The sequence below is a fragment of the Pelodiscus sinensis genome, chromosome 3 (assembly GCF_049634645.1).
Source record: "Pelodiscus sinensis isolate JC-2024 chromosome 3, ASM4963464v1, whole genome shotgun sequence".
NCBI classification, from domain to species: Eukaryota; Metazoa; Chordata; order Testudines; family Trionychidae; genus Pelodiscus; species Pelodiscus sinensis.
The window spans coordinates 337125-361819 of record NC_134713.1 but is presented as its reverse complement, the minus strand read 5'-3'; the positions used below and the strand labels follow the sequence as shown (position 1 = coordinate 361819).

General features: G+C 47.7%; 1 protein-coding gene across 7 annotated transcripts in view; it reads right to left on the bottom strand.

Moving 5' to 3' along the window:
* Positions 1 to 24695, bottom strand: part of ASXL2 (ASXL transcriptional regulator 2) — a 191505-nt gene that overhangs the window by 50036 nt on the left and 116774 nt on the right. Inside the window, exon 1 of one of the 7 annotated variants that reach the window (XM_075923202.1) lies at positions 19647 to 22949. The exons of the other annotated variants lie outside the window; for them this stretch is intronic. Within the exon in view, the coding sequence (XP_075779317.1) occupies positions 19647 to 20010 (364 nt within the window). The 5' untranslated portion in view covers positions 20011 to 22949. Of the gene's footprint in view, positions 1 to 19646; positions 22950 to 24695 lie in introns of those variants that run through there. 7 annotated transcript variants of the gene reach the window in all.

Genomic DNA, 24695 nt, shown 5'->3' with positions numbered 1-24695 from the left:
ACAAGAGTCCTGCTGGGGCTCCTGTACATTTCCACGGCTCAGGCACCACAGGGAGTGTGGGGCCAGTCCCCTGCTGGTCCTGAGCTCCCCATGGGGCTTCTGCTTTTGAGCTGTAGCAAGAGCCCTTATAGACTAACCGACTAGTCGATGGAAATCCCATCGACTATTCACTGGTTAATTCCTCTGCGTTTCACACCCCTAGTCTGCACACCAATACAAGACACTGAAAAGCACAAACACATGAGCTAGCATACCTTGCCGGGAACAAGGGTTTTGATAGAACAGGCATCGCCCCACTGACAGCCTGCATACCGAATGGGGTGGGATGGCATGCAGTTAATGGAAGCTGTATCTCCATCTCGACAGAAAGCCCTGGTCACACTGGACAAGGTGCCCTAAGCGCCCACAGGCCTCCCCTCGTTAACGAGGAGGGCAGCTGCAAACGGGGTGCATAAGCTATTGTATGAAGACAGATCACTCAAACAGGGTTGGCTGCTATTGGCTTTGAGACATTTGAACTGTAGGAACACAAACCACATCCTCTCTGAAACCAATCAAGTCAGAAGTTGCTCGTTTTGTGTGCAGCAGAACAGCTAAAACCACGAGAGCCAACTGCTTTGCCTCACTTGCATTTCTCAACGGCCCGTGGAACGTGTTCTAAGTCGCAAACTAAACTTGTTGCTCCTCTGAACTAGCACGAGCCAGACATGCTGAGAAGCGGATTCTCATCTCGGGATTGACTGGCGCTGGTTTCACACTGGCATTCTCTGGGCATGGCAGCTGCTGGCTCTGCCCTGACAGCTGTAACCACAAGGAATTCTGAAGAGGGAAGGAAGCATTTGAAAAGTGAGCAAGGTCACAGTTTACTTTAGCTTCTGGCTCACCAAGTGATGGGTACCTAGTGGTGAGGATGTACGGCTCTCTGAACCCACAACACAGACAGGCCTGGGCATACTGAAAAGCATGCCTACATAAACTTGAACCGACAAATGCGTTTCTCGGGCATGCATCTGCTGTGGGAGTTCTCGTTCCTGTAAGTACAAGGTTTTAGAAGCTGAACTTGTTTCCTTTAGATTTCCGAAGCTCAGCTAAAACGCGAGTGTCTCTAAAGAGAATAAGCGCAGTGCGGTTTGTCTTCTCAAAAAGGCTCCACTTGCACTTTGTAACTTGCAAGGGCCACGTAACCGTAAGTGTGGCATTTTGTACACTTTTCACATGATCCTGCGTGGAAGAGGGAACTCATGCTTGCTGACGCCACTAGACTGCTGCAGCACTTGTTGCAAAAACAGTCTCAAGCTCTGGCGGGTATTCTGAAAGTGACGGATGCAGCTGGAAAGTCTGCAGGGGCCATCCAAATTTAGAACATTAATGACCTGGTTTGCTCTACAGTCGTGCCCCAGCTACCAGCACCAGAGCTAGGAACTGACCAGTCAAGCATCCCCCACACAACCAGGCAGCAGCGGCAGGGAGGGAGCACACAGATATGACACAATATTGGGTTTTTTTAAAAAATCAGTTGGGGGCTGCACACAAATACGAAGCAGATATACCCCTCCTGACATGGCCCCTGAGTGAGAAGCAGAAAGGCCCTCCCCTCACACACCAGAGTCTAGCAGGTTCTGTGCCCATGGTGGGGCAGCAAGGGGGCCGGAGCGCCAGCATGGCCTCCCCCATGCTGAGGGGCCCTGAGCCTCAGGGGACCGGACCCAGACAAGCCGAGGGCCTGAGATTCCCCCACCCCTGCCTGAGGTCCCACGGTATCTCTCAACAGGTAACGGCTTTGCCTTGCCAGGTTACACAGGAGGGAAGACTGTGGAGTTGTACTTGCCCCAAGAGAACACAGGCAAGAGCTGCACACGCTGAGCTCCCCAGAACATCCCAATCTACATGGGGAGTGGCCAAGTGGCCAGTGACAGAAGCTGTGACCCTAGCATGGGCTAAGAACAGAAGCACGCCTAAGAACAGTCACGGGTGTGCCGTGAGAGGTGTTACCCTCTCCATTCCAAGCAAGGGGGAGTGCATGCTGCATGCACAGATGCTGGAAGGTTTTTCTCCCAGTGGTACCTGTCAGGTCGGCTGCGGAGCCCCCGGAGCGGCGTTATGGCACTGCATATAGGTCGTTGTGCCGTTCCTTCTTGCTGGAAACTCTGACATAGGGCGGGCAGGCAGGTCTTGGAACAGACATGACACCACATCTCAGAGTAGGGATGTAAGCGACTAGACAACTGTCTGATCAGCAGAAGCTTATTGGATAGTCGATTAGCGATGTGACTAGTCGCTGCCCGCCTGCTGCCTCTATCCGAGAGAGGCAGCAAGTGGGGGGAGCAGAAGCCAGTGCTAGAGGGAGCCAGCTTAAAAGCCATGCTCCCTGCAGGGCTTCCTTTTGAAATGTACAAGAGACCCATTGAGCTATGCGCCGCAGGGAATGCTGGGCCAGCGGGGCTTCCGCTTTTGAACTGTAGCAGGAGCCCTTATAGACTAATCGGATAGTCGATGGAAACCCCATCAACTATTCGATTAGTTAATCGAAATGTAACATCCCCATCTCAGAGAACAAGTCACGAGGGAGACCGCTCCATTACAGACCGAAGCGAATGCGGCACCGTCTCCAGCATGCTGAGTAACGGCATTGTGGGATGTCAGTGGCCAACAGATCACGTCACTGCTCTACAGACGCCCTGGATGGGCATCTGAGCCAGGATGCCATGGACTGTGGAGCGGGCAGTTAATGGAGGAGCCAGACCCTTGGCCAGGCCATAGAAGGTCCTGATGCAGGCCGTAATGCAAGAAGCCACCAACGGAGAGGAGACAGGCCGGCCTTTCAGCCTGTCCGCGATAGCAGCAAACAGGCAAGTTGATTCACTCAACAGTCTGATGTCCAGGGAGGGGAGGGGACAGCTGGTGTTGGCCACATGTGGTTTTGACTGGAACACTGGCAGGAAAAGGTCCTGATTGGCACGAAAGGACGAAACCCCTTTTGGCCCTCCTGGCCGATGCGATAGCAACTAAGCCGCCTTCCAGGAAACCAAGGAGGGAGCAGGTTGCCTATGGCTTGAGGAAGGGCCCCATTAACCTAGATAGCACTAGACTGAGGCCGGAGAGTGGGGGAGAAATGGGTTGCTTTACATTACAGCAGAATCTGTCTGGACCCTTAAAGAAACAGCCGACAATGGGATTAGCACACAGACAGCAGCCCACAGAGCCGGGCTGAACGTGAAATGGCCGCCAGGTGAACTTTGACCTATGCTGTTGCTGGGCCCTGCTGCTTCAGACGAAGTAAGTAACCCAGGCTAACAGGAATTGAGGCCTCCACTGCAATCCCTCGATGAAGAACGAGCAGCGATGGCCACCTCGACAGGCGACTGCCATTGCAAGGCCCATTGCCTCCCTGTTGCCTTGTACTTCCATGACTTCACCTGTATCATGCTTGGTTTCACCCACCTCCGTCCAGAATCGCTGACATTTCCCCCAAGAGACGTGTCACTTTTTCCTCGGCCACGCGAGACACAGGCAATGAGCTGCCTGCCATGAGAATGTCAGCCCTACAGCTTAGGTGCTTTTCCAAACATCTTCCCAAACTTCTGGAGATTTACCCGTCACCTTCTGTTCATCCTGTGTATTATTGGAGCACCTGGCACGGACCAGGACCCCCCGGTGCTGCATGAACACAGAACAAAGAACCGTGTCTGACCAAAGCAGTGATAATCTACGTCTGAGACGGGAAACAAGGGACCAATACAGACAGGGCAGTGCAGGAAACAGCGTCAGGATGGCAGGCAGGGCTAGAGAGGGGAAATCGCTGTCCCAAAGAGCTTAACTATCACTCGCCCAGGCAGACACAGAGAAGTGAAAGTATTTCCACCCATGGTTTACAGATGAGGTGACTCGCCCAAGGCCCCACAGAATATCCATGGAAAAATCAGAAATTGGTCTCACTTCCCCCGAGCCCCAGGGCTGTGTCCTGCCACAGAACCATAGAAACAGAGGCCTGGAAGGGACCTCAAGTCATCACCTAATCGAGCCCCCTGTGCTGAGGCAGGGCCGAGCACACCTCCACTATCCCTCACCGGCGTCGGTCTAAACAGCTCTGAACACTGCCCTTGGGCAACCGCACAGACGCCTCTGGACCCGTGTCTGCTGCTGAAGCTTTTCCTAATGAATAACCTAACCCTTCCAGCAGATTGTGCCAACCCCTTCTTGTCCTGACTTCAGAGGGCAGCCGGTCACTGTCCTCTCTAACAGCTCTGGGCACATTTTCAGACAGATCAGTTCCCACTCAGTGAAGGCTAAACATGTCGAGTGCTTTTTACCTTTCCTCCTAGCACAGGACGCTAAGGCTTTTATCATTTCTGTTGCTCTCCTCTGGACTCTCTTCAGTTGGTTCCCATCTTTTCTCCAGTGCGGCGCCCAGCACGTGACACAGCACTCCAGTGGAGGCCACACTGGCACTGAGTGGGGTGGCACAGCTGCCTCCCCGCCCTACAAACACCACTTCTGTGGAGATAGCCCAGGAGGCCTTTTTTGCAATTGCATCACGTTGTTGTGTCAGTGAATGTGCAATCCACCGTAACTCTCAGACCCTTCCCTGCAGCACCCCTGCCTCGCCAGGCAGGCTTCATTTTCTAGTTGTGCATTTGATTTTCTTCTTCCCAGGTGCAGTATTTGCACTTGGTGCTGCACTTTATCTTCCTGCTTTCAGACCAACGCTTCCGTTCGTCAAGCTCTCACTGAATTTTAGTCATGTCTTGCAACGTGCGTGCAACCCGTCCCAGCTTGATGCCATTCGCAGCGTCTATCACCATCCTCTCCACTCCATTATCCAAGTCATTAATGAAAACATTCAATAGCACCTGACCCCGGCTGACCCCAGCAGGGCCCCACTAGATACATCCTCCCTGTCTTATTGAGAACTCTTCTTTTTGTACAGTTCTTCACCTAGTTGTGCATCTACCTTATAGTAACTTCAGCTAGATCCATGTCTGATTAGTTTACTTAGGAGACCGTCATGTGGGATTGCCTCAAAAGCCTTATGAAAATTGAGATCAGATCTACAATTTCCCCTCATCCACTAGCCCTATAACCCTGTCAAAGAGAGAAATTAGGTCAGTTTGGCATGATTTATTGTTTTGAGATCCACTTTAGCCATTACTTTTTATCCCGTTATCCTCCGGGGGCTTACAAATTGATTGTGTAATAATTTGTTTATGTGTCTTTCCAGGAATCAAAGTCAGGATGACTGGCTCTAATTCCACAGGTCCTCTTTGCTCCCCTTTTCAAAGATAGGTACTAGATTTGTCCTTTTCCAGTCATCTAGGACTTCACCCATTCTCCAAAGGCATTTGCTAACAGTTAAGAAACTAAAAGAAGAAACTGCTGAAGCACCCTCAGATTAATTTCATTGGCCCCTGCTGATGTGAATATATTGAACTTTCCTAAATATTCTTGAACCTTTCATACCCTATTTCAAGCTTGTGACCCTTGCACAGTGTCGTTAATATTAATCATGGTAAGTATCTAGCCACCATTATCCTTTTTAAATGAAGACTGAAGCAAAATAAGCATTTAACATGTCAGCCTTCTTAGCTTGTGCATTATTAGCCCCCGTCACTACTAAGGAGAGGGCCTACCTGTTCTTTCGCCATTCTATTGCTCCTCTGTATTTACAGCATCTCCTCTTTTGACACTTTTGACATTCCTTGCCAGGGCTAACTCCTTTTGTGCCTTAGCCTGAGTCTGTCTGCTTTTGCTATTCTCTTGCATTCACCCGCACTTTCACTTTTCATAAGATTCCTTTTTCATTTTCAGATCACTAACGTGTTCCTGGGGCAGCTATATTGGCGGCTGACTATTCTGCCTTTCCTTCAAACCAGCACCATTTGCTGCTGTGCTTGTAATACACTTTGAGCAACTGACAGCTCCCCAGAAGTCCATTTTCTCTTTTGCTTTTCTTCCCATAAGCCCTTTCCTACCACTTCTCTGAGCTGCTAAAGTCTGTGGGCTTGGGGTTTAAGTTTGCTGTTCTCACCCCTTTCTTCCCTTAGAATCATAGAATGGGACATTTCATAACCACTTTCACCCTAATGGCCTTCCACCTCCAGCCTTGCAACCAGTTCCTCCATGTTGTTCCTAATCAGGCCTAAAATAGTTATTCCCTCCTTCCTTCCTCTACTTTCCGAAACAAAATGTTGTCCCCCAACACATTCCAAGAGCTTACTGAAGTTTTCTCTTTTACGGTAGTACTCTCTCAACATACGTCTGAGCAGCTATCGCCCCACATTACAGCTAGTCTTGTTTTGGATATTTCTGGTACTTGTTCTGGTACTGGATATTTCAAGCGTGTTGTCAACCTGTGGAACTCCTTGCCAGAGGAGGCTGTGAAGGCTAGGACTATAATAGAGTTTAAAGAGAAGCTGGATAAATTCATGGAGGTTAGGTCCATAAAAGGCTATTAGCCAGGGGATAAAATGGTGTCCTTGGCCTCTGTTTGTCAGAGGCTGGAGAGGGATGGCAGGAGACAAATCGCTTGATCATTGTCTTCGGTCCACCCTCTCTGGGGCATCTGGTGCTGGCCACTGTCGGTAGACAGGATACTGGGCTAGATGGACCTTTGGTCTGACCCAGTACGGCCGTTCTTATGTTCTTATGTTATGCCTCTTCTCCGCCTCCAGCTGATTTGCTGGTCCATAGTAGAGCCATACCCTGATGTATGTAGAAGATTAGAGTTGGAAGAGACTTCAGGAGTCAGACTCCAGTTCCCCAACTACATTATCTCATCCAGGGCTTGGTCAAGCTGGAACTTAAAAACCTTGAGGGATGGAGATTCCAACCCATCTCAGTGCTTCCCCACCCACCTAGGGAAACACGTTTTCCTAATATCTAAACTAGACCTCCCCCACTGCAACCCTGCATAAATCACTCACTTAAGCATCACTTTGCCAACCATTGTAGTGAAGTGATTTCTAGGGAAGACCATTGCAGCTGTTTAGTAGCGCACAACAAATTAACACAATCATGTGGATCAGGAAACCAAAAAGTATCACTAACTGCAGCTGCAAGGAGAGTTTAGGGAGGCAGAATATTTATAAACTGCAACAGGAAGGGGATACAACGGTTCATTGCTTCTAGATCCTTGTGAAATTAAATGCATATGTTGTTCATGACATTACACAAAGGATGAATATAAGCAAACAACAGGTGTTAGAGGCAAGATTAGAAAGGCAAAGGCACAACACGAGCTCAAACTAGCTATAGAGAAAGGGAAACAAGAAGACTTTCTGTAAATACATTAGAAGCAAGAGGAAGACCAAGGACTGGGAAGGCCCATTGCTCAGTGAGGAGGGAGAAACAGTAACAGGAAACTTGAAAATGGCAGAAGTGCTTAATGACTTCTGTGTTTCGGTCTTTACCAAGATGTCTGATGAAGGAATGCCTAACATAGTGAAAGCTAGTGCAAATGGGGTAGGTTTAGAAGATAAAATAAAAAAAGTTAAAATTACTTAGAAAAGTAGATGTGTGCAAATCACCATGGCCTGATGAAATCCATGCTAGAATACTCAAGGAGCTGAGAGAGGAGGTATCTGAGCCTTTAACGATCATCTTTGAAAAGTAATGGATGATGGGAGAGATTTCAGAAGACTGGAAAAGGGAAAATATAATGCCCATCTATAAAAAGGGAAATAAGAACAACTCAGAAAACTACAGACCAGTCAATTTAACTTCTGTGCCAGGAAAGATAATGGAGCAAGTAATTAAGGAATCCATCTGCAAACACCTGGAAGATAGTAAGGTGATAGGTAACAGTTACCATAGATTTGCAAAGAAAAAAATCATGCCAAACCAATCTGATAGCTTTCTTTGATAGTATAACGAATCTTGTGGATAAGGAAGAAGCGGTGGATGTGGTATACCTAGACTTTAGTAAGGTATTTGATACAGTCTCGTATGATCATCTTATCAATAAACCAGGCAAATACAACTTAGATGGGGCTACTGTAAGGAGGGTGCATAACAGGCTGGATAACTGTTCTCAGAGAGTAGTTATTAACGGTTCACAATCCTGCTGGAAAGGCATAACAAGCGGGGCTCTACAGAGGTCTGTTTTGGGACCAGTTCTGTTCAATATCTTCATCAACGACTGAGATACTGGCATAGAGAGTATACGCTTATTAAGTTTGCAGATGATACAAAGCTGAGAGGGGTTGCAACTGCTCTGGAGGACAGGGTTAGAATTCAAAATGATCTGGACAAACTGGACAAGTGGTCTGAGAAATAGGATGAAATTTAATAAGGACCAATGCAAAGTATTCCACTTAGAAGGAATAATACCGGTCTACAATTTTTTAGAAGTCGTCTGCTTCAGAGAAAATGTGCTATTGATTATGTATTTTGATGTGCTGAATTCAAATATGACAATTAAAACAACTGATTGGCTACTGTTTCCAAGATATTTAAGTTTTTACATTTTACGTCTATGTATATTGGGGAGATAGTAGAGTTTTAATCATAAATTGTAAACCTAGGTCTTTTCATGTGTTTATGGTTGCTTTACATGATAATATTTCACCTGTCCTGTTTATGTAACACTTTAAAAATCAGCAAAAGGGTTATATAAATAAAATTTATTATGAAACAAAAGGCAAAAAACTATTATGTACATAGTATAGTCCTATTCAGTATCTACTCGGCGCTTCTTAGCTTGTCTCCTGTATTCATTAAATGGAGCATCTCTTGTCACTGTCCAGCAATAGTCTGCAAGCATTGATGGGCTCCATTTGCCCTGATAGCATTTCTCCATTGTTGCAATGTCCTGGTGAAATCGCTCGCCGTGCTTGTCGCTCACTGCTCCGCAGTTTGGTGGAAAAACATCTAGATGAGAGTGCAAAAAATGTATCTTTAGTGACATGTTGCATCCAAGGCTTTTGTATGCCTTGAGGAGGTTTTCCACCAACAACCTGTAGTTGTCTGCCTTGTTGTTTCCGAGAAAATTTATTGCCACTAACTGGAAGGCTTTCCATACCGTCTTTTCCTTGCCACGCAGTGCATGGTCAAATGCATCATCTCGAAGAAGTTCACGAATCTGAGGACCAACAAAGACACCTTCCTTTATCTTAGCTTCACTTAACCTTGGAAATTTTCCACGGAGGTACTTGAAAGCTGCTTGTGTTTTGTCCATGGCCTTGACAAAATTCTTCATCAGACCCAGTTTGATGTGTAAGGGTGGTAACAATCTTTCTTGATTCAATAAGTGGTGGATGCTGAACACTTTTCCTCCCAGGCTCCAATGACTGTCGGAGTGGCCAATCTATCTTGATGTAGTGGGAATCTCTTGCACAACTATCCCATTCACAGAGAAAACAGCAGTACTTTGTGTATCCAGTCTGCAGACCAAGCAAGAGAGCAACAACCTTCAAATTGCTACAAAGATGCCACTGAGGTTGGTCATAGTTTATGCACCTCAAAAGTTGTTTCATGTTGTCATGGGTTTCCCTCATATGGACTGCATGACCAAGTGGAATTGATGGCAAAACATTGCCATTATGCAGCAAGACATCCATGACTCCTAGGAATAACACGATGCAATTCATATCATGTATGACGCAATACCAGCTTCAGATTGCATCGTTCATTGTTTTGCCTAAAAAGCAAGTACTATCCAAACCCAGTCATAGATTTATTCATAGATCCAGTCAAAGATGCATTTTAGTCATTTCTGATTTAAATTGAGATCCCTTCCCTTTGTAACTCACTTATCCTCCGCCATTCGCAAGTCAAGGGTCGTATATACTGACCCAATAGCATATCTTGAAAACTAGAGCCAATCAACAATTTTAAGCATCATTTTTGTTCTCAGTGACCCAGAATTAGTAAAGTTTGACTACATTTATTTCAGAAGCATTTTGGCTGTAGAGCAGTGTAATCCATTTCACACACACACAGAATGGGAAGCAACGTCTAGGAAGGAGTACTACAGAAAGGGATCTAGGGGTCATAGTACACCACAAGGTAAATATGAGTCAACATGGTGACACTATTGCAAAAAAAAAGCAAACATGATTCTGGGATGCATTAACAGGTGTGTTGCGAGCAAGACATGAGAAGTCATTCTTCCACTCTACTCTGCGCTGATTAGGTCTCAGTTGGAGTCATGTGTCCAATTCTCGGCACCACATTTCAAGAAAGATGTGGAGAAATTGGAGAAGGTCCAGAGAAAAGCAACAAGAATGATTCAAGGTCTAGAGGACTTGAGCTGTGAAGGAAGACTGAAAGAATTGGGTTTGTTTAGTTTGGAAAGGAGAAGACAGAGGAGACATGATAGCGGTTTTCAGGTATCTAAAAGGGTGTCACAAGGGCTGTGTCTAGACTGCAGGGGTTTTTTTGAAAAAAGTAGCCTTTTTTCAAAAAAACATCACCTGCGTCTAGACTACAGCCGCGTTCTTTCGAAATTAAATCGAAAGAACGCGGCTTTTCTTTCGATGGCGGTAATCCTCATTTCACGAGGAATAACGCCTTTTTTCAAAAGTGTTCTTTCGAAAAAAGGCGTTCTTGAATGCAAACAGGGCTTTTTCGAAAGAGAGCATCCAGACTGCCTAGGTGCTCTCTTTCGAAAAAGCGGCTCACTTTTTCGAAAGAAGAGGTTGCAGTCTAGATGCTCTCTTTCAAAAGAGGCTTGCAGCCTAGACGTACCAAGGAGGAGGGATAAAAATGGTTCCCCTTGGCCTCTGGGGATAGAACAAGAAGCAATGGGCTTAAACTGCAGCAAGGGAGGTTTAGGTTGGACATCATGAAAAACTTCCTACCTGTCTGGGTGGTTAAACACTGGAGTAAGTTGCTTAGGGAGGTTGTGCAATCTCCATCTCTGGAGATATTTAAGAGCAGGTTAGATAGACATGCATCTGGGATGATCTAGAGAGTGCTTGGTACTGCAGTGAGGGCAGGGGACTAGACTCGATCTCTCGAGGTCTCTTCCAGTTCTCGTGTTCCATGACATGTGGCCAAAAACCTTAGCTTTCTCTCTCCTTGGGGCAAGAACGACACCTCTCGTAAACAGCGTCTCTCCCTAGCATGAGGATGCAGGGAATTCAGTGCTCAGAGGGAAGTATGAATTTCAAATGCTTCTTCCTAGGGCACCCTGGGTTTTTGTAGATTTCGGACTCAAGTACTAATTCAGCTCAACTTCTGCATCCTTTCCACAACAACAGATAAGATCACAGTTCCAAGTGGTAGAGCTTAACAAGAGAAATAGTAACCTTAACCAGTAGGCACCTAGAAACACAGTATTTTGGGCTACTAAATTCTGTTTTTAATAAATGTAAATGACACTCACAGGGAATTACAAAGAATTTTGGATACACAGAAAGCTGAATAACTGTTTCAGTGAGCTCCACAGACAGTGGAAACATTAACTGGCTACTGGTGATCCATGCACAAAGACATTACTGCCACCTTCAGGAGTGGGTAAAACAGTACAGACAAGAGCTTCCACGGTAAATCTGAATTATTCTCTTTTGACATCAAGTTAACATATCTCTTCACAGTCTTCATGCACGCATATGCTTGGTTTCTAAAATGTAAACAGAGCACCCAAACACAGCACACTCTAAATGTAGTTAGTACAATGGCCCGAGGGGCTACTGTTGATACCAGCCCTTCACCCATCCAACTATCCCTGCAATCAACATCAACGTAAGCCTCATGGGCCAGGCACTCACCTCTGCTCACTGGAGCTCAGGAGTAGGAACGCTTCTGGGAGTTTGTCTCGGCGTTGGTTTTGGTTTAGGATAGGTGCAGTATAAAACATTAAAATTGTAGCGCTGCAGCTCCTGTTCAAGGAGTTGCATGAATTGCCTGGAAATGCACACTTTCCGAATGCAAAGCCTGTACTACACTCGTCTGGAAAGAAAAGTACAGTCAAGCTGAACTAAAAATACAATACCCCCTGCAAAGTATGTGCAGTCATAAGCTTAAAATAACCCCATTTAAACCAGCAAATGGGATCCAGATGTAGGACATAACAAATCTACATTAAAGTCATCATAATATATTTTGAGAAGCCCATAAACGTGTGTCTCTTTAACCCCATGCTTTGCTCTGTACAGGTATATGGTTTGTCATAACTACAACTCCACAGTCAATTTATATTGAAACAAGACTAAAAGGAATTGCCATCCACCATTTAAAAACAAGATTTCTTCCGCACAACTGCTCCTCACTGAAAAAAAGGCAGAACGAATGCCTCACAACACCGTCCCAGTTACAGCCCTCCAGAATTCCCCCTCTGGCACTTTGCCCCTTCATGACTGTAACGGATATGATCCATTCTGAGTATCAGGTTAGGTTATGATGACAGAGAAAGGGCCAACTGTTGCAGACACAGTCGTACACGAAGAGAAACTCGAACAGAATTTGGAACTGGCAGCTGGGGGGAAATGAACGAGAGCTCTAAACAAGCCCAAGGCATGTCTCCACACATTCCTCTGCCCAGGGCTCTACACTCTCACCTCTTCGCTGGAAGCCTCCTGAGAAGCTGTGCGTTCAGACGCATTTGCTCAGAATGAGTGGCTCTTCCCCTATCCAGCCAAAGGCAGAGAAACTTACCACTAAAGGTACCATGGAAAAGGGAGGAGCGGGGAGTGGAGGGGTGTATTTAAACTGATCTTTGTCCTGGATGAAGAAATACAGAATAAAGGCAGCTCCTAAGGGGCGTTACTAGAGAGAGCTGGGAGCTAAGAAGGAATATCATATTGGAACACTTCCAGGCCAGGTCTTCACTAAATGGAAGCGGAGATCAATTTAGCGGCTCTAGTTAAGACTTGCTAAATCGAGCTCAGAAGGTACCTCCTTCAGCAGCTGGTACTCCTGCTTCTGCGAGGAGTAAAGGAAGCCAACAGGAGCATTGGCTCCCGTCGGCCTCCCGCTGTGGGGATGGCAGGAAAACTTGAGACAGTGTCCTTTCTGGTTGAAATGGCAAGAAACTGTCTCAATGACATAATCACATGCATCCTACTTCAGAAGACTTTCAAATCTGCACTTGAAAGGGAATCCTCTGAACTGGCATTCATGCTAAAATTCGACACTCTCCGCAGGGGGCTGAACAAAGACCTCAACTACCTTACCCATTACAAAGATAGCTTCCCCAATTATCAACTCTAATACCATTAACTCACAGACATCTACCCTTCCCCACCTCTAATATCATTAACTCACAGGCATTTACCTTCCTTCTCCCCCCTGCATCCCCCTTCTATTCTGAAATGTGATTTGTCCTTTTCATATCTGTTCATTTGTTTTTTAATTGTATCCTTTGGTATATATGGTTGTGACTATTTTCTTCCACTATTTGATCTGAGGAAGTGGGTCTGGCTCATCATCTAATAAACCATCTTGTTAGTCTTTAAAGTGCTACATTGTCCTGTATTTTCTCAGAAAAATTAGGCTGCCCCAAGTATGTGTGTGTCCTACTCCACATATAGAAGTGACTCCATCACAAAAAACATTCTCCTTCAAATGTGTCACCTACTCTGTTAATCAGAGGACAAAGCCAATGTATAAATGTTCAACTTTACAAGCAGACCAGAGCCCTGAAGATTGAGAGCTCTATTCTCAAACTGATAGCAAACCATCCAAAATCATGACAAACGTTGATACTCAAGTAAACGACTCCTCTGACCATGGGAATGTCCAAGATGGAGAAACCAGGAAGAGCATTCTATGCAGCACAGCTCACTGGTAAGAAGCACCTAGTCTTCCTGCCAACAAATACAGACTTAAACCAGCTGGTCTGGAAGACACTTGACACAAACAACCTTACCCACTAATCTTATGAGGTAAGATAACAAAGCAGCTGGTGAGAAGCCATTCTCCACCAGCATCTGATCTTTGCCAGTATCTTAGTGTCTGTCTATACCACAAAGAGACACTGTTGACTTGAGGTAAGGGACTGTTTAATCTCAGTGTAGATATTCAGGATTTGGCTGTAAGACCTTGCAAGGTGGGAAAACCCAGAGCCAGAATGTCTTCACTGCAAACAGCCTCACAAATGCAATTCAGCTGGCTTGGGCCAACCACGGGTTTGTAAGCGTGGTGTAGACGTACCCTTACCTCCCACTTGGCGAGACTGTAGCACAGTGACTGCAATGGTCACAAAGGTCATCCTCTGCCGCTTAGCCATGTGCAAAAGGCAAACTTCCATGTCAGTGGAACTGAGACTTTGCTCTTGCACGACTTTTCATCCAAGGATCTCAAAGAACTTCTGGGAACACCAGCTATTGCAGCCTGCAGCCTAACCATTCCTCTTCTTCCTGGGCAATAAGGAAGGTGCTGTGATTGTTGGCAACCCTGTGGAGTGTTGGCCAGTGGTCAGGAGGGGTTAAGGCTTTTAGGACTACAGGGAGGGGTTGGTAGGCGAGCCCAGGGCCCTGTGAAAGTTATCAAAGGTATGACACTCCGAAGTGCTTTAGGGATGCCTTCCCTGGGCCACTTCCTCCCACCCCATTGTTGTCCAAGGCTCACAGTCAATATAAGGGGGTGTGGAGGGGGCCCAAGCGTGTGCAGTTTCTATTCTCCCAGTGCCAAATGTGGTTGGGGGAAGAAGGTGGACAGGTTGATTGGTTTAGATGAAACTCTGAGACCAATTTGACAATGAATTTCGGGTGAAGTCTTTGCACTATCTTGTCCCTAAGGAATGTTGCGCAGGAAGTTCCACCATAAGCGTCAGAATCTCACTCGTTCTTCTGGCCGAAGGGACAGGGATTAGGGAGAGATTTTTCTGAGTGTGTTGACGTAAGGAACAAGATGTGAGAGGCTCAAATGGGGACAGTCTCAGGAGGACTCAGGTAGGGATGGGCTCTCCCACTGGGAGGCAAATATGTAGTAGCCCTTTGATACAGTAGGGTGACGGAAGACAGCACAATTGCACAGCTGGGTGACAAGTTGAAATCACTGCAAGTTGACTGACAAGTTGAAATGAACTTCTGAGTGAAAGACTGGCCTGATTGAGGTCAAGCATTTTTGTTACTGAAGCCTGAATCCCATCCTGGCCTTTCTGGACAGTCAGAGAAACCACTTCTAATTAGAAGAGTATGTTCTTCGGATAACAATTTGTGTTCTATCAGGATTTTCTGGACCTGTGAAGAGCAGTCTCTGTGGTACGTAGCCACCCAACAGCGATGCTATCAGCTGCCACAATGACATGGAGTCTGGTAGGAGTATTTGGCCATCTGGTGTGAGATCACACCCAGGCAGTCTGGGAGCTGGACCAGATGCTGAATGGACCTCTGTCATCAGACCTGTCTTGGCTAATACAGAGCCGTCACAATGATCACGGCTTGGTCTTTGCTGATCTTGGAAATCATAGAATACTAGGACTGGAAAGGACCTCAAGAGGTCATCCAGTCCAGTCCCCCTGCCCCTGTCAATCACGGGAACTGGTGGGGACGCCTACACCAAGCCTCTGTCCTACTGTAGGAAGAAGCCTTCCGCTAACAATCAAGGACTCAAGCCTCCTCTGGATGAAAGGTTAAGATTTTTCACTGTGCCTCATGGCATATAGGTCAATCATCTCTTCTCGTGGCATATCTTCTATCATGATGGATCTGACCATTCATGGCCCATCACTGACTGCCTCCTAACAAAGTCTGCTAAGTTGCTGCGGAGATTTGGACTTGTCCAGAATAGCTGCAGCTACTGAAGAACCCAGGTTTGGGTGGGAGTCCAAGTGCTTGAAATGTTTCAGGATAGAACCAATTCTCCCCCAATCTGGCTCATTGGTTCCTACATGCAGAGTATCTGCAACCTTGTGCTTGGAGACTGGTGCTGGGTGTCTGCCCCATGTTCAAGATATCCCCAGAGAGGATCTAGGTAGTTCCAGGAGGGCATCTCTAGGGACCATAGTTCACATAATGGTCAACAGCCAAACCTTTGCTGGGGCACTAACGGCACTGCTTTTCTGAGAGCTACTCTCACTTTGGCAGTGCACTTAAACTCCGTCTTTGGGGAAGGCTTGTCTCTCCTCTTCCCTCCAGGACACGAAGTAACTGTAGATACTATTAGGTTTATTTCGTTAAGAATGAAAACCCAGTGAGGATTCCAGATGTGAGGGGAAACAGCTTGAGTTCCCACTCTCCAAAGCACTTTTCACATGGCTATCTTTGGAATAATTGTTTTAACTGCTCACCTAGCACTTTCGTGTGCACAGTACTTCTGACACGCTTGAGCTATTCCTGCAACACTGTATGGAACAAGCAGCAGTTGAGAATATGTGTGATGATTCAAAGCAGTACGCTTTAGCCTGTACCTTTGGAAAATTTCTCCTTCGTGCAAGTTATTCTATCAGTGGCTTGCAGCACTTCCAGCAGGACAGCTAGATCTTGCATAATCACTACAGAATGCGCTCACGACACCATGTCATAACATGTCAAAAATATTTCGAGACACTGAATGTTCTGCAATGAACTGTACCAAGAGAAACAGTATCAAGCATGTTCATAATATGAACAATCCCTTGGCATGTCTATGGAACCATAGGAGTGCGCTACATGTGCATTATAAACGTAGAATCATAGACCTGAAAGAGACCTCAGGAGGTTGTCAAGTCCAGCCCCCTGCCCAAGGCAGGACCAATCCCAACTAAATCAACCCAGTCAGGGCCTGGTCAACCCAAGACTTAAAAACCTCTAGGGATGGAGATTCCACCCCCTCCCTAGATAACCCATTCCAGTGCTTCATCACCCTCCTAGTGAAATAGTGTTTCCTAATATCCAACCTAGACCTCTCCCACCACAACTTGAGAACACTGCTCCTTGTTCAGCCATCCGTCACTACTGTGAACAGCCATTCTCCATCCTCTTTGGAACCTCCAATCAGGAAGTTGAAGGCTGCTCTCAAATCATCCCTCACTCTTCTCTTCTAAAGACTGAAAAAAACCACCCAAATCCCTCAGTCTCTCCTCGTAGGTCAGGTGCTCCAGCCCCCGAATCATTTTGGTCGACCTCCACTGGACCCTATCCAATGTGTTCACATCTTTTCTATAGTGGAGGCCCCAGAACTGCACACTAAACTCCAGATGTGGCTTCACCAGAGTCAAATAAAGGGGAATAATCACTTCTCTGGATCTGCTGGCAATGCTCCTCCTAATGCAACCCAATATACCATTCGCCTTCTTGGCTACAAGGACACACTGTTGACTCATATCCAGCTTCTCATCCACTGTAATCCCCAGGTCCTTTTCTGCAGAACTGCTATGTAGCCAGTTGGTCCCCAGCCTGTACCAATGCTTGGGATTCTTCCGTCCCAAGTGCAGGACTCTATACTTGTCCTTGGTGAACCTCATCAGATTTCTTTTGGCATGTATCTACCTCTCCCCCTAGCTTAGTGTCATCTGCGAACTTGCTGAGCGTGCAATCCATCCCCTCATCCAGGTCATTACTAAAGATGTTGAACAAAACCGGTCCTAGAACAGATCCTTGGGGCATGCCACTAGAAACCGACTGCCAACCAGACACTGAGCCATTGATCACTACCTGTTGGGCCCAACAGTCTAGCCACCTTTCTGTTGATCTTACAGTCCATTTATCCAATCCACATTCCCATAACTTGCTGGCAAGAATATTGTGGGAGACCGTATCAAAAGTTTTGCTAAAGTCAAGGTATATCACATCAACTGACTTCGCCATATCCACAGAGCCAGTTACCTCATCATAGAAGCTAATTAGATTGGTCAGGCAGGACTTTCCCTTGGCCATGCTGACTATTCCTGATCACTTTCCTCTCATCCAAGTGCTTCAAAATGGATTCCATGAGGATCCCCTCCATGATTTTTCCAGGGTCTGAGGTAAGGCTGACTGGTCTGTAGTTCCTTGGATTGTCCTTCCCTTTTTTAAAGATGGGCACTACATTTGCCTTTTTCCAATCATCAGAGATCTCTCCCGATCTCCATGAGGTTTCAAAGATAATGGCCAAAGGCTCCGCAATGACATTTGCCAACTCCCTCAATACCCTCGGATGCATTAAACCCGGGCCCATGGATTTGTGTATGTTTAGCTTTTCTAAATAGTTTCTAACCTGTTCTATCTCCACCAAGGGCTGCCCATCTCCTTCCCATACTGCGCTGCCTAGTGCATTTGTCTGGGAACTGCCCTTGTCCGTGAAGACAGAGGCAAAGAAAGCATTGAGGACTTCAGCTTTCCCATGTCATCTGTCACTAGGTTACCTCCCTCATCCAGTAAGGGCCCCACCCCCTCTCTGATCACCCTCTTATTGCTAACATGCCTGTAGAAACCTTTCTTGTTCCCCTTCACATCCCTTGCCAGCTGCAATTTCAATTGTGCTTTCACCTTCCTGATAACTCCCCTGCATTCTCGAGCAATATATTTATACTCTCCCCTAGTCATCTGTCCAAGTTTCTACTTCTTGTAAGCTTCCTTTTTGTGTTTAAGCTCACCAAGGATGTCCCCAGTAAGCCAATCTGGTCGCCTACCATATTTGCTTTTCTTACTGAGCATCGGGATGGTTTCTTCCTGTGCCTTTAATAAGGCTTCTTTAAAATACTGCCAGCTCTCCTGGACTCCTTTCCCCTTCACGTAAGCATCCCAGGGAATCCTGCCAATCAGTTCTCTGAGGGAATCAGTCTGCTTTTCTGAAGTCCAGGGTGTGTATTTTGCTGTTCTCTTTTCTTCCTTTGGTCGGGATCCTGAAATCTACCATCTCATGATCACTGGTGCCCAGGTTGTCACCCACCTCTACTTCCCTTACTACTTCCTCCCTGTCTGTGAGCAGCAGGTCAAACTGTGCATGGCCCCTAGCCGGTTCCTTCAACATTTGTACCAAGAAGTTATCCCCAACATTCTCCAAAAACTTCCTGGATTGCCTGTGTACTGCCGTATTGGTTTCCCAATAGATGTCAGAGTGATTCAAGAGAACCAGGGCCTGTGATCTGGAAGCTTCTCTTAGTTGTCTGAAGAAACCCTCGTCTACCTCATCCACCTGATCTAGTCTATAGCAGACACCAACCACAACATCACTCCTGTTGCTTCCACCTCTAAACTTAACCCATAGACTGTCAACAGGCTTTTCTCCCTCTAAATACTAGAGCTCCGAGCAATCCTACTGCTCTCTTACATACAATGCAACTCCTCCTCCTTTTCTCCTCCGCCTGTTCTTCCTGAACAGTTTATCCCTTCCATGACAGTGCTCCAGTCATGCGAGTCATCCCACCAAGTCTCCGTTATTCCAATCAAATCATAGTTCTTTAACTGGGCCAGGGCTTCTAATTCTTCCTGTGTTTCCCAGGCTTCTTGCATTAGTGTACAAACATCTTAGAGAGCCACTTGATCGCCCTACCTTCTCCATTCGAGTCAGGGGTCCTCCTTTGTTGCTCATTCCTCCTTCTGTTTCTTCCCAGTATCCGACTTCCTCACTTATCTTAGGGCTTTGGTCACTGTCCCCCAACGAACCTAGATTAAAGCCCTTCTCACTGGGTTTGCAAGCCTGCCCGCGAAGATGCTCTTTCCTCTCTTGGTTAGGTGGATCCTATCTCTTCCTAACAATCCTTGTGCCTGGAACAGAGTCCCATGCTCGAAGAAACCAAAGCCCTCTCTCCAACACCACCTGTGCAATCACGCATTTACTTGCTTAATTTGACAAATCCCTACCTGGACCTTTTCCTTCAACCGGAAGGATGGACGAGAACACCACTTGCACTTCACATTTCTTGACGCTCCTTCCCAGCGCTACATAATCTGCTGTGACCCGCTCAAGGTCATTCTTGGCCGTATCGTTAGTTCCTACATGGAGAAGTAGGAAAGGATAGCTATCTGAAGGTTTAGTCACTTTTGGAAGACTCTCAGTCATATCCTGAATGCAAGCTCCCGGTAAGCAGCACGCTTCTCGAGATTGCAGGTCTGTACAGCAGATGGATGGCTCAGTCCCTCTGAGGAGAGAGTCCCTGACAACCACCACCCGTCGTCTTCTTTTGGGGGTGGTGGTCATGGAACCCCCACTCCTAGGACTGCGCATCCCATGTGTGACGGCGCGTTGGGGGTCCCCCGTCTCCTGCACCCCGAAATGGCACAAACAGACTGCACCAGCCAGTGGAATTGAGGGTGGTTTATTGCTCCTCCAGCACAGCGCAGCACAGATGTAATCTGGTTACAGGAACTGGGGCTAAGAGGCCTCAGTGCCCCCCTTGAGATAGGGGAGTCCCAGCCCCCTCCCCAGCTCCTTATTCCCTGCCTTCCAGCCAGGAACTCCCTAACCCTCTTCCAGCCCTGCCCCCCAGCCAGGGCAGCATTCCACCTTCCTTTGTTCCTCTCCGTGGGGGGTGTCTGGCCACTGGTTCAACAAGTTTGGCATTACCTCTGCCTAGTGAGGCTTTCCCTGCTGGGTCTTGCTCCAGACAGCAGGGGTCACCACATCCCAGCAAGTACCCCCACTACGTCACACCATGCCTTCCAGTAGATGGTGTTCCCTTCTGATTTCTTCCCTGAGAGGTCCCTGCCAAAGCATTCTCCACCGCAGTGCCTGTGCAGAGAGCCTGGTAGCGGTTACTTACCTCTACAGGAATGGGGGAGACCTGAGTTGGCTGCTTTCTTCTTCTAGAGGTTACATGGTGCCAGTTCTCCTCCTTATCCTGTACTGCCCTGACTGGCTCTTCAGCCTGCTGTGCCTGCAGGATTAAACGCTGCCTTCTACCGAGGAAGTCTGCATCCTCTCTGATGGAAGGTAGGGTCAATACGAATGAAGTAGGGCAGCTCAGAACAGTCCTGTCCTTGCCTAGCAATTAATCCCATTTTAACCTGAGGAAACTCCAAGTCCCTAGAAGCGATCATTGGGTCTTAGCTACCATTGAGATTTGAGCTGGCTGTCCGAGACACTGAGCGCCCTCAGAGCCACTGACTTCAGGTGGGAAAAGGGGAGACAGACAAAAGGAAAACGGGGGCCTTACCCATGTCACAGGGCAAGCAGCAGCAGAACCAAGGCTCAAAAGCAAGAGCAGCTGAGCTCCAGCCCCGGGTTTAGCGGCCAATGCACTGCCACCCTCCTGATGTCCCCGAACGGATGGTGATAAAGGGCCACATGTAGCCTTAGCACCACGCTGAGAAATTCCCCTCAGCCACTCAATGCAGATGCTGCACAGTGTCTTGAGTCTGCGAAAACTATGCCTGCCCCAACCTCCCTCAAGCCCAGTGCAGCTGACAGCATCCTTGCCAATCCGACCTGGATGGGACGCCCTTCCAAACCCATCCATACTCGTCTTGGATCAGCGGGAGGTGTGCTCGGAGAGGCAGCTAACCCCTCCAGCCCACCTGTCTCTGTGCCCAAAGGGCAGTGCAGCCCATGGCCTCCAGGCTGGGCAGGAAAACAGTTCTGTATTACAAGGGCTGCAATTAGGGAGTATCGGTGCAAAGGAACTACAACACACAATGGCTTGGACCAGCAGATACGATAATACACATGCAACAGGCACGTCTTAAATACCCAGTGCCAAGGAACTCTGCAGAAATCCACGGCATCAAGTTAGAACAAACAGAGGTCACCCAAAGAAATCAATAGACAGCAGGTTTAAAACAAACACAAAGAAATACTTTGCACAATGTGCAGTGAACCTCCTGAACTCCTTGCCAGCAGATATTGTGAAGGCCAAAAGCACAACATTAGGCATGTTCACAGAGAGTAAAACCATCAAAAGCCATTAGCCAAGATCGTCAGGGGTGCCAAACTCTATACTCCAGGGTCCCGAAGCCTCTGGCTGCTGGACACTGGGGCTGAACGACTTGGGAATCGCCCTGTCCGAAGGCAGGGTGAGATGGGCTGTTGGCCTCCCCCATCAGGGCTGCTCTGAGACCAGGTTTCAGGGGAGGAGCCAGGCTAGCTTGTTTCAGCAAAAACAAGGAGGAGTCCGGTAGCACTGTGAAGACTGACACGTTCAGTCTGAGTCCTTACAGTGCCAATGACTCCTTGTTTTTTCTCATGAGAATGACCATGCAGACAGGGTGAAACAAAGCTATTCTTACTGCTCCTCAGACTAGCCTCAGCAGCTGCAATCCTGCCCAAAGGGTTTCAGTTCCTGTTCTGGAATAGCCACCTGCATTACTCAAGCCAGAGAGCTGAGATCTGAAGGCCAAAGAGGAAGGCACAGGGCACAAAGCAGCCAACGCTTTCCCTAAGCACTGAGCACTGCTCCTAGGCAGTTGCATGCAGTTAGGAGAGTCCTCTGGGGAGACTGGGGCAGGACCCCATCACCACCTGCTTTTGGCGCCTTCTCAAACGATGGCTGCTTAGGCACATTACCAGGGTGTCCTCCTGGAGGGTTAACGGTCTCTGGGAAAGACTCATTCTGAACAACACTCACTAAGCTGGAGCGTGAGAGGTCTAGGCCCTTTACGCAGCTTCCCTCCCTAGGTTACAGGCACACCCTTATCGGCCCCACGCATTTGGTGCAGAGTTTATTGTGGGATCGGAAATTGCCTTGGAATCCCCTGCTCACAGAAAGCGTCAGGGTCACGTTAGCTAGTACTCCCAGCCACTAGGGCCCATCCACAGGAGGAGCGACACCTGAGCTGCTTGTTACAGAAACTCAAGGCCTCCCCTTCCTTCTTCCTCACTATGTGGCCTGGACGCGCCAGCCATGCAAAGCTGGGAGGTAAAAGCACCCGGGGCTCTTTGCTGACTGTAAGGAGACACAAATGGGGTCCTGAGGGGGCCTGTGCGCGGCCGTGTTCGATATACAAGCTGTGATGAATGGGAGGAGTGCTGCCCTCTTCTGGGCAGGGCTGAAGTGAGGCTCCTACGCCTTGATTAGCCACCTACGGAACTAGCTGGTCTTTCAAAAGTAACAATCTTTTATTTTTGATACAAAGGTGTGGGCCACAAAAAAGGCAGGTCCCAGTATGCGACACTTCGCAGTCATTTAACGAGGCCACAGGCGCCCAAACTTTTCCTTGACAATCTCTTAACATTTACCAGACCTCCCCTCCCACCCACCCAAACAATAGAGCTGTGCCTGCAGCCGGCACGTCCTTCCACCCGCGTCACTTCCCACGGCTCGTGAAGCAGCTGGCTGCCAGCATGTCCTTCCACTCGCGTCACTTCCCACGGCTCACAGAGCAGCTGGCTGCCGGCACGTCCTTCCCACGGCTTGCGGAGCAGCACGGGCCAAGGGACTTACTGGCTGCCGGCACGGAGCCTCTCAGCTCCCAGCTTTCCACGGATTCCCCTACAGTACCATCCCAGACCACCAGGGTCCGCGGACCACAGGCTGGGCACCACTGAACTACACTTTACAGGCTGCAGGGGCAGAAGGGAAGACATTTGAAACCCCAGCTGTAAAATATTACACATGTGGGAAAATACAACACTGTCAGTGTCTTATATGAAAAAAATTCACACACTGCCACACAACCACGAGGGAGAGAAAACTTGGAGGCCATGGCAGTGAGATAACTGGCAATGAACAGCTGTTCCTTCCCTCCCCCACAGCTAGCTACTAAGAGCTACCAAAGAGACAGAGAATCCATCCCTTCCCTTACTAGTTTGCTCCAATTGCTAAGCCAACCTTCACTGTTAACTGTGTGCCTTATCTCCCAGGTGAATGGTCTGGGGCTTTAACTTCCAGTCACGGGTTCTTGTTCTGACTTTCTCCGCAAAAGAGCTGCAGCAACAGGTATTCTCTCCCTGTGAAGATACCATACTCAAGTCTCCTCTTAACTTTCTGATACACTAAAGAAACTGAGCAATTGTCTTCCATTGGGAGGCACTTTTCCAAACGTCAAATTATTTGTGGGTCTTCTGCTGGATCCTCTTCAATTTTTCAACATCCTTTTTCAAACATGGACACCAGAAACGGAGGCACTAGTCCAGCATGGGTCTCACCAGGGCTGTACACAGAGGTGAAGCCTCTTACTCCTACTCACTGCTCCCTTACTCACACACGGACTGCATTAGCCTTTTCTCTACAGCACCACCTTGTCTACTGTGACCCCTACGCGCTTTCCACAATCACTGCTTCTCAGTGCAATCCCCCATGCTGTAGCATGGCCTGCGCTCCTTTCTGGATGCACACTGCATTTGGCTTGAATGGGCCCAGCATACCAAGCAATCCACAACATGCCATATGGCTGTCCCCTCCCCCTTGTTACTTACTTCACCACCACTCTGTGCTCTGGAAATTTCTTTCACCACAATGTTAAATTTACCCCAGACCATTAATAAAAATACTGAATAGCATTGGCTCTGATCCCTACAAAGCCCCACCAGAAACACCAGTTGAAATGCCTTACCAAAGTCTAAGCACATTACACCTGCAGTTTCCTCTCTCAACCAAACTAGCAACCTCATCCAAATATGAGCTCCAGCTTGCTAGACAGAGCCTACTCTCCAGAATGCCATGCTGACTGACGACTGTATACCCACCCTTCAGTGATTGTAGTGGTTGCATCCTATAGCAGCTTTCCTAGTCCTTTGCATGGGACTGACATCAGGTTAACCACTCTTGAATTACATGGGTCATCTTGTTTGTTGCTACTGGCCAATACCATCACTCTCCTAGAATCTTCCCAGTAGTCCACTCTTCGGTCAAAATTAACACCAGCAAGACAGACCTTCTCAACCACCAGTTTTAGGGCCCTTGGGAGCAAGCGATCTGGGCTTGCCCATTTCACATCTTTATCCCGAGCAATGCAAACATTCTTATTTACGAGTGG